This window comes from Gallus gallus, chromosome 5, assembly GCF_016699485.2.
Source record: "Gallus gallus isolate bGalGal1 chromosome 5, bGalGal1.mat.broiler.GRCg7b, whole genome shotgun sequence".
Classification (NCBI taxonomy): domain Eukaryota; kingdom Metazoa; phylum Chordata; class Aves; order Galliformes; family Phasianidae; genus Gallus; species Gallus gallus.
In genome coordinates, this window is record NC_052536.1 from 49,105,461 (window position 1) to 49,118,008 (window position 12,548).

General features: G+C 37.6%; 1 protein-coding gene across 6 annotated transcripts in view; it reads left to right on the plus strand.

Annotated features, from left to right (window-relative positions):
* Positions 1-12,548, plus strand: part of TECPR2 (tectonin beta-propeller repeat containing 2) — a 39,333-nt gene that overhangs the window by 845 nt on the left and 25,940 nt on the right. For 5 of the 6 annotated variants that reach the window (XR_005860094.2, XM_040701265.2, XM_046942495.1 and 2 more), the window contains exons 2-10: positions 2,789-3,073; positions 3,213-3,341; positions 3,727-3,858; positions 4,795-4,952; positions 6,049-6,361; positions 7,152-7,284; positions 8,629-9,093; positions 9,747-10,732; positions 11,868-12,051. Coding sequence is in view for 5 of the 6 variants with exons in the window: in XM_046942493.1 (XP_046798449.1) it covers positions 2,789-3,073; positions 3,213-3,341; positions 3,727-3,858; positions 4,795-4,952; positions 6,049-6,361; positions 7,152-7,284; positions 8,629-9,093; positions 9,747-10,732; positions 11,868-12,051 (2,785 nt within the window). In the remaining variant the exon portion in view is untranslated. Of the gene's footprint in view, positions 1-1,689; positions 1,842-2,788; positions 3,074-3,212; positions 3,342-3,726; positions 3,859-4,794; positions 4,953-6,048; positions 6,362-7,151; positions 7,285-8,628; positions 9,094-9,746; positions 10,733-11,867; positions 12,052-12,548 lie in introns of all 6 variants that reach the window. The other variant, XM_015287798.4, reaches the window with a different exon arrangement.

A 12,548-nucleotide genomic window follows, 5' to 3' on the forward strand; every position in this document is an offset into this window, starting at 1 on the left:
GAGCACGGGATTATCCCCCACATTGGCCGTCCCTGCGAGGCAACGCCGAGCCCTCTGCAAGGAAAGAGCAACAGCTCTGCTTTTCTAAATACTTCACTTAACGCCATACCCAAGTGCTGTCTGCGAGTCGCAAAGGGAGGACTCTGATCTGGTTTTCCATGGGCAGCATCAGGTGTTGCCTGCGCTCTGCATCCGCTGCTTAGTGCTTGTTCCAAGTGGCTGCTGCCGCGGTGTTGCTGAGCCAACACCTGTCTGCAGAGACAGCCCTCTGCTCGCCTTTGGTTAACAAAGACAACATAGAATCCTAATAATAAATAGAAGGCTATGTGTGATGTGTGAGTGTAATTAGAGATTGAAGACCGTGGGGGAAAATGATTGCATTTACACAAAGTGTTTGAATGTGTAGGGTTGCACTGCAGTTCCCTGCTCCTTTGTGCATTTGTTTGGCTTAGATAAAATTGCTTAATTAGCAGTATTTTTAGTAGAGTGGTGATTGGAGCTTCCAGTTATATTTTTACACAGACAGTGCAAGTACTCAACATTAAACTAATTTCTTTGTTGGCAAGAAATTACAGTTTATTAATACAGCTTTAGTTGTATGGGATGAATAGGCTATAGAAAACAAAAATAAACATCACTGTTTACAACTTCCTCACTAGAGGAAATGGTGATAATGTTGTACAGTAATCTTAGGGGGAATGAGGCCCCTAACCCGATTGCACTGTTGAAGTTTAATTCAGTGTATGACAAAAAGTAATTCCTTTGAGTGCTTTAGGATGGGGAGAGGGTAATATTATCAAATGCTTCTCCCACATATATATATAGTACATATATTATTTATTTATTTGTCAGTTCATTGTAAACATAGGAAAAAATGCAGATGGGGTTGTTGTAGGAGGAGGAAGAGTGCACTTTTTCTGGGTTACGGAAGTTCTGTAGTTTGTAATAAGTTATTTTTTCAGCAGCTGTATTTGAGCTGTGGGGATAATGGATGGAAAACGAGAGGGAGTGAATTTTGAGGACTGTGAGGTCCTTTGGCAGCTGGGAAATGGGCAGTGGTTGCAGGTGTGAGAGTGTCTTAGCATGATGAGGAACTGATGTCAGCTGAAGAGATGACAGAGAGGAATTAAAGAAATAAGTGTGAAGTTCATGAAGCAGTAACTGGGGAGTTTATAGCAGAAGTTTATGTTAGGGGAAGTTTTGTATGTGTGGGACTTGGGACAGCCTGGGTTTCAGTTAAAGAAAACGGAAAGTCAACCAGGAGTCATTAAAATTGCATAACTGGCAAAGCAGCGTGGTTAGGGGAGCAAGCAGGAGACTTCAGCAGTAGAATTTGTTGATGTTTAGTTGACTGTATGGATAGAAGGTAGAAAATGCTGGGAGAAAGGAGTTCTAAAATGCGTACAGGAAGGAGATGTGTGAAAATATTATAAAAGACTGGTGATGTGCTTAGGTTGTTTGCAACTTAGTCAACAACTCCATAAAGAACTCTTGCCTGACAGGTAGTTTGGACGCATTCATCTGCTAATCCCTGTGATATGTTATGAAATGGGTGTCATGGCTGTTGTAAACAGTGTCAGAGTGGAATTATTTTCTATCAAGCAGTAAAATTTATCACAATTAAGAACATCTGATAATTGCTGTTGGCTTTATCAGTGGCTGTCTCTTTTTTTGTAACTGAGAACATAGGAGTCCAGGAACAACTCTTTATTCCTGCTGTCTTGTCTAATGTGGGCTTGAATGGGTAATGCATCATAAGTAATCCCTTGGATTTGGTGGAGTTGCGTGTTGACAGCAAGTGTTGCAGGGCACGAAGCCAGCATGGCGAATCCTCTTGCACAGTAAGTGACAGAGCTTGAAAACTGAGACATCAGAGCTTTCCACGGTAATGGAGATATTAAACGAGTGCAGCAATGTTATTTCTAATTTAGTTGAGATACACTGTAAGCAATGTGTGAAGCTGTGAAACAAATACCATTTTCATCCTTAGAGAAATACTAGCTAGGCAAAATAGGACATACCATGCAGACTGTATGAGGAATATTTTTCAGAACAATTTTCAGCATTTGTGTGTTTTGCCATACTTCTGTTTCTTTTTTTCCTTAAGGAGGTTACAACTACTGAAGCTAAAGAAAATCTTCAATGTTGCTTGCTTAAGTAACTGCAGAAAGCTCTCTTCTCTCCAGATATCCACAGTTCTCCTCTTGGAAGGCTGCATTTGTTTTTGGGGAACTCTAAAGCATTCTATTACTTGGGTTTGCTTGCAGCAGATGATTTCTGTTCTTGAGGCCAGGGGCAAGGAGGGTGGGGAGCTGAGCATAAACACTAGACTGACTCTACCGTGCCTACTTAAATAGTGAACATCCCATGCTCTCAGCGCTGGCAAGGTTGAGGGGAGAATCTTCAGGTAGATGAAGAAATAGTTCACGTGGATTGTTTGGTGTCATGCACAGCCCATACAGATCTTTCACTAGCCTGCTGAGTTCAAATCACTGTATCTTCTCAACTTTGATAAGCTTGTAGCTGCAAGGAAAAAAGCTTATCCCAGAATTAGCGGTTACCATGCATCCTTAGATGACTGAACTGAAAAAACAAGCTTATTCTAATGAACGAGATTATTCTAAGAACAGCTTGTGTCCCCTAGAAGAGTTTAGCTTTTGTTTTTTCTTTTTTTATACCAAACAAAGCCTGACAATTTCTGCATGCCTACTTGTTAAGCGGCAACTTTCTGTTAACTGCTTATTATCTCCAAGGAGTTAATGGATTATCCTTTGGTTTTGTCTTTCAGATTTCCTTATGCCATGAAGTAGATGTGTTTATTTCAGCCTTAAAATTACTGATGCCAGTGCTTGCTATGGCATCTGTGGCTTCACCGGTTCTATTTAAGGAGTTTTGTCCCTTATATTATCTACTCAATGCCATTCCAACAAAGATCCAAAAAGGCTTTCGCTCTATTGTGGTGTACCTCACAGCACTTGATACCAATGGCGACTACATTGCAGTGGGAAGCAGCATTGGAATGCTTTATCTCTACTGCAGACATTTAAACCAGATGAAAAAATATAATTTTGAGGTAAATGCAAACTTTTAACTATGTCCCTTCTAATGAAGTTTTTATCTGTGCTACGGTGCTCAGAATTGAGTGGTTATTCATAACTGGTTCTTTGACCCTCACTAACTCTGCAAGTTTTATGTGTGGTTTCTTCCAACAGGGGAAGTGTGAATCTATAACTTTTGTGAAGCTGCTGAGTTGTTTTGATGATCTAGTTGCTGTTGGTACAGCCTCGGGTCGAGTTGCAGTTTTTCAGCTTGTGTCTTCATTGCCTGGAAGAAACAAACAGGTAAATCTTTGTGTTTGGCTAAACGGTGAGATTTAGTATGGTGGATCCTAGTAGAGCATTATGGGGATTCTTTGTAATAGAGAAAAACAGAGAATTTTGCCTGATGAAGTGCCTGTGTTTTACACTTCATATGTTAAGCTTAGAAAAGCAGTGATCTTAAAACATTTTCTTTCATTACAAAAGGAATTTAATCAAAAATTCTTCTGCTGAACTCATCTGCAATAGCTGACTGAGCTATTTAATGGCAAGTTGTTTGTTATTTGTTTGTTTTAGCAGAAATTAGAATGACCTGCATTTTTGGATTGAACTTCAGTCCGAGTCACCGAGTAGGCGTTTTGTCTACACTTGCCCTTCATTCTTGTCTTTCTTTGGTATTGTTTCACAGCTTCGGCGATTTGACGTTGCTGGTATCCACAAAAGTAGCATTACAGCTTTAGCTTGGAGTCCCAATGGAATGAAATTATTTTCTGGAGATGACAGAGGGAAGATTGTCTACTCTGCCCTTGATCTAGACCACGTAAAAGACCCTTATTCTAATTTACAACTTTCTGGGGGAGGGAAAAAAGCTTCTGTGTTGAAATATGTATCAGTTAGTTAATTGCTTAATATCATGTAGTTAGTTGGATTGTTTTATCGGTGTGTGTACTCATAGGTAGATGTACGTGCACCCATGAAGTTGACCACTGGGAATCCTTTGCAATAGCTTTAAGAAATATGAAATGGAAAGGATCAGTATTTTTAGTATTTATTTCTGAAATAACTGTACACCTCTTCAGATCTTGGCAAATACTTTTTCCTTTTTATTTGGAAAGAGGATACTCAAATGATGCAGCTTGCTGATTTACTGGGTTGTTGGAGTACTTTTTTCTTTTTCCCAACATCTCAGTCTAGAATGAAAATAGGATTGGATTCTACTGGGTGGCTCTACTGTGTTACCAGTGAGTGGGGTTTTTGTAATCATTTGTGAATTAATATGGACCTGGGACATCAGCAAAACAAGTACTAAACTTTTCTTCACATATATGAAAATAGCAGCCGTCCTGATTTATCTGTGACTTCTGGGTGGTCCAGGCCTGCCAATGGCTGATATGACAGAAAGTTTGAATGTCACCAAACATAACAATTGTTACAGCTTCCTGTAACCTAGTAGTGGAGAAGAAAGAAGAAAATACATATTTGAGGGTTTCTCTTGAGTTCAAATGAAGTATAGTAGTTAAGTTCCCAGGGAAGTTTGAATTTCATTGTGAATACCAACAGTGGCATGCTATCTTACAGCTCTCTTACCTGCATAAAGTACCTTCATGTTCAGTAAGTGAACATGATGGAACAGCGGACCAAATGTTGTTTTTTGCTTGTCTTAACATTTTGGGGCATATTCTTTCTTTAAAGTGTTTGTTACTGTCATATGTTTTTAGAAAGTTTGACTGTTACTAATTTCATGCATCTTTAAAAGGGTGTTTGCAACTCCAGCCTTGTGTTGGAAGAGCCGTCTTCAATTGTCCAGTTGGATTACAACCAGAAAGTGCTGCTTGTCTCTACTTTACAACGAACCATACTTTTCTACACGGAAGAGAAGTCTGTCAAGCAAGTTGGAACACAGCCCAGAAAAAAGTAACCCTCATAAAATCTTGATGCAGGCACATTAGTTAATTCTAGCTTTTCAGAATGGATTATAGAAAGGGTGACCTAAACAGTGAAATTAATAGAACAGAGCAGTCCACTTAGAAATAACGCGGTTAGAGTAGCCATGTATGCTCAAACATGAATTGACAATTCTGCTTACTGAGAAAGTTGGTGGCAAATGTATTACAGTCTTTTTGTTTGCAGTGCAGAAATTATTTAAGGTATTTTCTTGTTCAAACTGGAAGCACTGTTAAACTTTGTAGTCCCTCGCTCTTTACCATGGCTTGGGGTGAGCGACCATTGTGAACAGTGGTCTGTCTTATGGATGATGTATCAATGTATTACCTAATGCAATCAGTGTCTTAATTTTTTGGTTTTTCTAACACCCCGAAGTGAATTAAAAGGGAATGTGTATAAGAATCACTTAAGGCTAGAAACTTCTTGTATGGCTTCCTGGTGTCTTTTATTGTGTTATCATTCTGGGTTCTGAAAGAAGAGGGTACGTACTCAGTATTGGATCAGCATGACTGACTGTATCTGGATGTATTGGAAAGTGACTCTTTAGAGGAGGTTTATAACGTATGTTTCAGACATATGGATAATGATATGAACACGAAGGGCCCCCTTTTTTACTTCTTCAGTGATAGTGTTTTTATGTGCAAAGGAAGGGACAGAGATTTTAACAGCTGAGATCTGCTCCTTGCAAATAGAGGTTGTCAGTTTCTTAGCATTCTGTAGAGGTGTTTTGCTTGTTTTCATCAGTACTGGGAGAAGGATGGCTGCATAGTAGGATCTTTCTAGGATGGACAGAGTGGTGTTAGGGCTGTGAGTCGTGTTAGGAGAGGTCATTTAACTTGTCTAACAGACATTATGTCTGACATCTGAAGCTGGGGGAAAACCCACGTTATTTGGATGTACAGTTCTTGTCTTACATGTATTTCAGATATTTGATGGTATACTTCAACTGAAGAACAACATTTTTAATGTTGATGACCTGCAGTTGTATATTTATGATATTAGTTTTAACGTTTGCTTCTGTGTTGTGTGTATAGCTTTTAAAATACGTTCTTGTTTTGCATTTTAGCAGTGGCAAATTTGGAGCATGTTTTATACCTGGCCTCTGTAAGCAGACTGATCTGACGCTATTTGCTGCCAGACCTGGGCTTCGCCTCTGGAAATCTGATGTTCATGGAACTGTTCAGGCCACGTTCATCTTGAAAGATTTATTTGCTAGAGGAATACAAACTTTTGAACTGTATCCTCGTTTGGAACCACCTGACAGAGGAAGTTATAGCTCCCCAGAGAAACACCTTGGGCTTGTTTCATGCTTTTTCCGAGAAGGATGGGTGCTAACCTGGAATGAGTACAGCATCTATTTATTAGACACCGTGAACCAGGTAGATTAATTTTACGGTTGCATGTTCCGTTGTTCTGTTTGTGTTCTGTGTGTTCTGTTCATGCTATGTTGTGACGCTCTTCAGGTTGTCCTTACACTTCTATGCTTTATACTTGTATCGAAACCTGAAAAGGTTTTCTCCCTCTTCAAGTTGTCGTTGCAAGGATATACTCACAATATTTATATATTAAATGTAACAAAAAAGTATATTAAAAGCTTTCAGTCCAGATATTAACTTTGTAATCAATTTAATTACTTAAAAAAGCATATATAAATATAAAATGTAGTAATTCATACAAAAAGAAACTTTATGCCTAGAAGATATGCCTGGAACTATTTATTTCCTTTCTACAACTGCTGGTATCAGCCAAAAAACTAGCATTAGATTTTATTTCCTATAGAAAAAGCTGCTGGATATTTTGTCTTGCAAAAACGTGTATGAAAATGAATGCAAGCTAGTATCGTTTTGTATAAATGATATCAAACAGTAGTAGTTTGGGTTTTTTCTTGCCACCAAATTGTGTATTATTGAAGTAATTGATTGCTCCTAGTTGAGACAGAAGTGATTAGACTCGTGGCATTAGCATGGAAATCAGTACAAAAATTGAGCTGTGCCAGGGTTGCAATGTGCTTTCATGTTTCTTTTTTCTATTTTCTTTTTGTTAACATCCTCTGTGTCTAACTGTCTATGTCGATTAAATTTCAGTGAACAATTTGTTAAGAGCTTAATCTTGTCCAAACAGTGGATTAATCTGTTGCCAATTATTTCTGTATTTGGTGACTCCTTATAGGCTTTGATTGGTGGATTGGAAGGATATGGTGATATTGTGTCTGTGTCCTGCACCAGCAATGAGATTTTTCTCTTAAAGGGAGATAGAGACATCATAAGAATTTCAAGCAGACCTGAAGGACTGTCATCACTAGGTTTGTACAACTTAGCAGACTTGAGTATGTGCCTTGTGGAACATGATGTCTGTCATACCTTTGTGGTTGGTTTTTTGTTGTTATGTATTTGCATACTGGGAAAAAAATGAAGCTAACATACTAGTTTCTCTGGAGTTGCTCATCTTTTTTTTTTTTTCTTTCAGAAGACTATATTTAGAATTCTGATTTATTTGCTTGTCTGTGTTTCTATTGTCTGCAAGAGTGAAGGCATTAAGAAATTATATTTTTTTTGAGAGTTGATCAATATTGTCTTTACCAAACATCTTTATTCTAAACAGTGTTACTTGAGCAATCTGCTTTCATGATCATGATTATCTACCTACTGGTCAACCTCAATTGTTTGGGTTGGTGATAATTGAATGGGATGATTTTGTTCCACCTGTCATCACTTGTGTTCCAGAGGAAACTTCAGCCTTCCCAGTAATGGATAAGAACTGGCAAAGCACCCAAAAAACATTCACGAAATCTCCAAAAATAATTTGAAGGCCTTCTTTTCTTATTTGGTGACATCTGAGTTCAGCATCTGTGTTCCTAGAACTCTGGAGAAGGGATTAGTAATACTTCCTTAATGACGATGCTGGCTGATTTCTCCTCATTAAAAACCTGTAAACACCATTATCCAGCACATTAAACTCACAGAAGGATTACTTATGTATTTAAAAATCTCTTGTCTTAGCTTTCTATTAGCAAAATGCTAGCAGATATGCTGTGAAGTTCTATTGGATGTTAGAGATGCTAGAAGACTTAGTTTGATCCTCATGCTTAGTGATAGCTTTGGTCATTTAAGCAGTTCAATACTCACAAAGTTCTAGGGACCGTTTAGTATTTTATTCTTCACTTCCAAGCATAGTTGGGAAGAGTCATTTTGAAATGTATTTTCTTCTAATTATCACAGTGATTTATCTGGTTGATCTTCTTTGGTCTTGGTGGATATTTTTTGTTGTTTTTTTTGTTTGTTTGTTTGTTTGTCTGTTGTTATTATTGTTTAAATTTATTTTCCCAAGATACTGAATGTTTGAAGAAGTTGAAAATAGGTGATGGTACTTTACTACATAAGACAGTTGGGTCTTCCACACTAAAGACCTGTAACCATTCTCTTTATGTGAACACAAAAGCAGAATTTTCTAATAGAGCTTTGATGCAGACTTTGGAGGATTGATTTTACTATAGTAACTTCATATAGATTTACTTGCACTGTATACGTATATGTAGTTGAAATGTTGTGCGTTTAGATAAAATACGTTTGGATAAAGCTTCTTTTCTCTGAGCACTCTCCAACCAAGTTGACACCCTAATGTTTATACCTTTGTTTCTTTTGGTCAGTTTCAGATGGGAATTCAAAACTGCTGAATCCTTCAACAGATACAAGTCCTCATTTGCTGACCCCAGTATCAGTAGTTGCATCTGCATCATCCAGCCCTTCAGTGGAAACAGATAAAAAAATAGTTACTTCTCCTTCAGTTGTTGGTGATAAAAGAGACTCTTTAGTGAAAGATGATCTGGAAACTCCAACACTATTGGATAAAAGCTTTAATAGAGTGGGAGACTTGAGCAATGAAACAAGAAAAAGAGGCTGCTCTGTAGCAAGTGAATCAAGAAGCAGGAGCAGTTCAGTAAATTCTGTGGACAGTGGCTCTAGTTTTATGATATGTGCAGACCAATTTTCAGAAGCTCAGAGAGAATGTCAGCTTTCTTCACAACGGTTCAGCACTATCAGCTCTGAAGACTTTGATCAGGAACTCATTGTAAAGCCAATTAAAGTGAAAAAGAAAAGGAAGAAGAAACAAGGTAAGCCTAACAGAACTTTGCCTGCCACTGGTCATTATTAGAATGTGTCACATCTGGTACATCTCATGCAAGAGCATTCTTGATGTGCTTTGTTTATCTTGCATTGCCACATAAAATCTAAATCTGACATATTTGGAGTGGTTGTGGTGGGCCTTTTATCTTTAAAGATGAATACCTGCTTTGAAATCAATACATTGATGATACCTTTCTTTTCAGATCTGTTTATTTTATTCCTTTAAGTTTGTTTTGCTTTATGTAAACATCCTTATTGTTGTAAGATTTAGCTGTTGGTAATACATGGTGGGATTCTACTTCCAATTTTGTTGAAATTGCATAATACCTATTCATCCTAAAGTATTTGACACTATTTCTCAGCCATTCTTTTTTAGTTTATTGAAAGAGTGTAAACAGTTAAATATTCTAAAAGTTCTTTTATGTGGATGTTGTAATTTTAAAATGTTTTGTTATTCATTCTTCTTTGATTTTTATATGTACCATTTAGTGTTGAAGTAGAAAAAATTATCAGTATGCCAAAATGTAGATTTAATTCTATTCTTAGCACCAGTAAAAATTAATTAAATCTTACTAATATGACTCATGCCTTCCTCCCCTCTCCCTTTTATTTTATTTTTATTTTATTTTTGTGAGAATAGAAAGTGGAAGCAAGAGAAGCCACATCTCTCTGGAAGGTACACCGAATTATGAGCGTCAGCTTTCTGGTGACAGTCCACATTCAGTGAACGCAGATTCATTTTCCATGACATCTAGCCTCATGAGTGGAAGCATTGATCATTTGAGTACTGGGTCTCCAGATCAGGAAAGCATGTTCAGCGTGGAGTCCAATACAGTCTTACAGGAAGATAACGGTTCAGAAACATTTAGTATCCTGCAGTCTCCCGAGTCTGCAACTGTACTAATTAATGAAGAAAATGGAGATACAGCTGACTTACAGAAACTTCCCAACAGTGACAGTGGCATGGGTACATCGACAATTATAGATGCCTTGACGTCTGTCTCTCCTCCCATCCTCACAGAAGACTTAACAAGCACTGTTGTTACTGAAAATAACCATTGTGTGTTTTCCACAAGCAGTGAATGCTGTCTTGGAAAGCTAGGCCAAGAAGAACAGGATTTTAGTAGATTGTGTAAAATAAATGAAGATCTAGATAAAATGAAGCTGCAGGATGGTGAAAAATGTTTTGAAGAGCCAGACCAAACGCTTTTGGAGTGTAGCAGTGTACTTGGTGTTCAGACGTCACTGACAGTGAATGAAAGTGATGAGACTAGGAGGGAAGACCAACAGCAGAATTCTCTAACAGTCACTGCTCTGTCAGTTCCTTCTGTTCACCACTTTGACATCTGTGAAGGTGTTGATTCAGAGCATAGTTCCATTTCTGGGTGGAATTTTGAAAGTGTAATCAAAGGTAAATCTAGTACTAGCACTGCTGAATGGGTAACAAACACTCATGAAAGTAAGGCAGAAGAGGAATCTGCCTCAAGTGATGAAGAGGATATTTATGGACATGGATTACCATATTCATCTTCAGAGACTAGTGTGCCTGAAGTTGGTGCTGAGCCTGGTTCCCAGGATATGACCAGGATAAGCCTAGATGAAATGGTGCTGTTAAAATCTGATCAGGTATATGTTTTCAATTTAGTTAAAAAAATATTTTATATCTCAACATTTTGAAGAAAAAAAAAAAAGTACACTTGCATGTAATGACTATTCTTTACATCTTTTGGGAGGCAGTTTTCTTTTTGCTTAGTTCAACAAGTAAAACATAAAACCAAAGCAGCAATATGTGTCATGACTCTTATGAAATGTGATGTATCAGACTTCAGAATGGTGGATGAGTCCTTACAAGCTGGAGAAGCTGTACTGTCTGCATAAACATTATTATGATTTCCAGTTGGACAAAAATTTCTGTCATAAGCACATCTATTAAAGAGTGAGTAGTCATACTTAAAGGCCGCTCTTTGTTAGGTCTCCAGTATTCCAAGTCTTGCAAGATAGTGCTCCAAACTTCCATTAACTTTGCTAGGAACTAATGCTGGTTATCTTTCATAGATGGCATCTGGTTAAGGCTCATTTTGCCTGCAAATACTCAGAATGAGGATTAATCTTTCCTTGTGTCATAAACAGCAGTTAGTGCTATTTTAAACGCTGGCATGTTTTCTTCTCCTGTTACCCCTCTTAATTGTTATTTTATGACTTAAACATAGCCAGAAGTAGGAATATTCATATAGATTATAGAAGTACTGAGATTAACTGTAAAATCTGTAAAACTGCAAAAAAAATCACAAGGAGTTTTACAGAGGTCTTAATTGTTCCATGTGTTGAGATCGACTAAATACTTGTTGAGAAATGTTGAGTTTTAAGTTGATAGCATCCTATTTAGTCATAGCTACAGCCCAAAGTATAGAAGCCTTTTTTTTGCCTTTTTTTAATTAATTTTGGGCTGTCGTATTCTGAAATGTTTAGAAATGCTGTGTAGATACTCACAGTATAGGTCACGTATACAGATGACAGCATCTAGTTTTCTTTTTGCTATAACTTTTGTTCAAGAATTTTTAGCTTGCAGTACATAGTATGTTAGAAAACAGTGACAAATGTAGTTTTGTTTTACCCTAGGCATTTATTGATTAAAGTGCATAAGAACTTTTAAGTTCAGTGTTTTCTAAAATCAAGGATATGGCAGCTGCTTGTGCTTATGCAGCCATTTTCTTGTGCAGTTTGAAGACATCTGCCACTGTGCTGACTGTACAGTTCTTAGTTTGCAGAGAGCTGGATGGGATACTCTGGCCCTGGCTATGGCATTCTGAGCCTGGCTGTCTCCGAGAAGTATATTTGGTGCCTGGACTATAGGGGCAGCCTCTATTGCAGTGCTCTTCCGGCCGCTGGGCTGCGGTGGCAGAAGTTTGAAGATGGAGTCCAGCAGGTGGCGGTTTCCCCTTCAGGTTGGTTGGCTTCTACTTCACTATAACCTCATAAATACAGAACTTCAATAAAATTGTTCATTCCCTTTGCTTTTTAAATTTTTAATACTTAACTGTTATTTGATTAGATGAAGAAAAACTCAGAAGATATGTTTGCATCTTCAGTACATCTGCATACCAAGTTAATTTAGGTGATGGTCTATGGTGATGAACTTGCATCACTTTTAGCTATTCAGATTGCTTCAGGACTGGTATGCAAACAGAAGTTTCCCTGCTATTTTCTAAACTACAGTCTTCCTGCTCTGCCATTACTTTTCTTCTGTCATCTCTAAAAGCAAATCAGTCTTCACTTTGTGTAGAAGATTTGCTGTCTGGTTTAACAAGAAAGTTTTTTTTTCTTTGAATCTGTAGTCGAGTTTTGCTCTAGACAAAATATATATATATATATATATATATATATATATATATATATATATATATGAGTGGCCATATTAGATCTGAGTATAGATTCATCCACC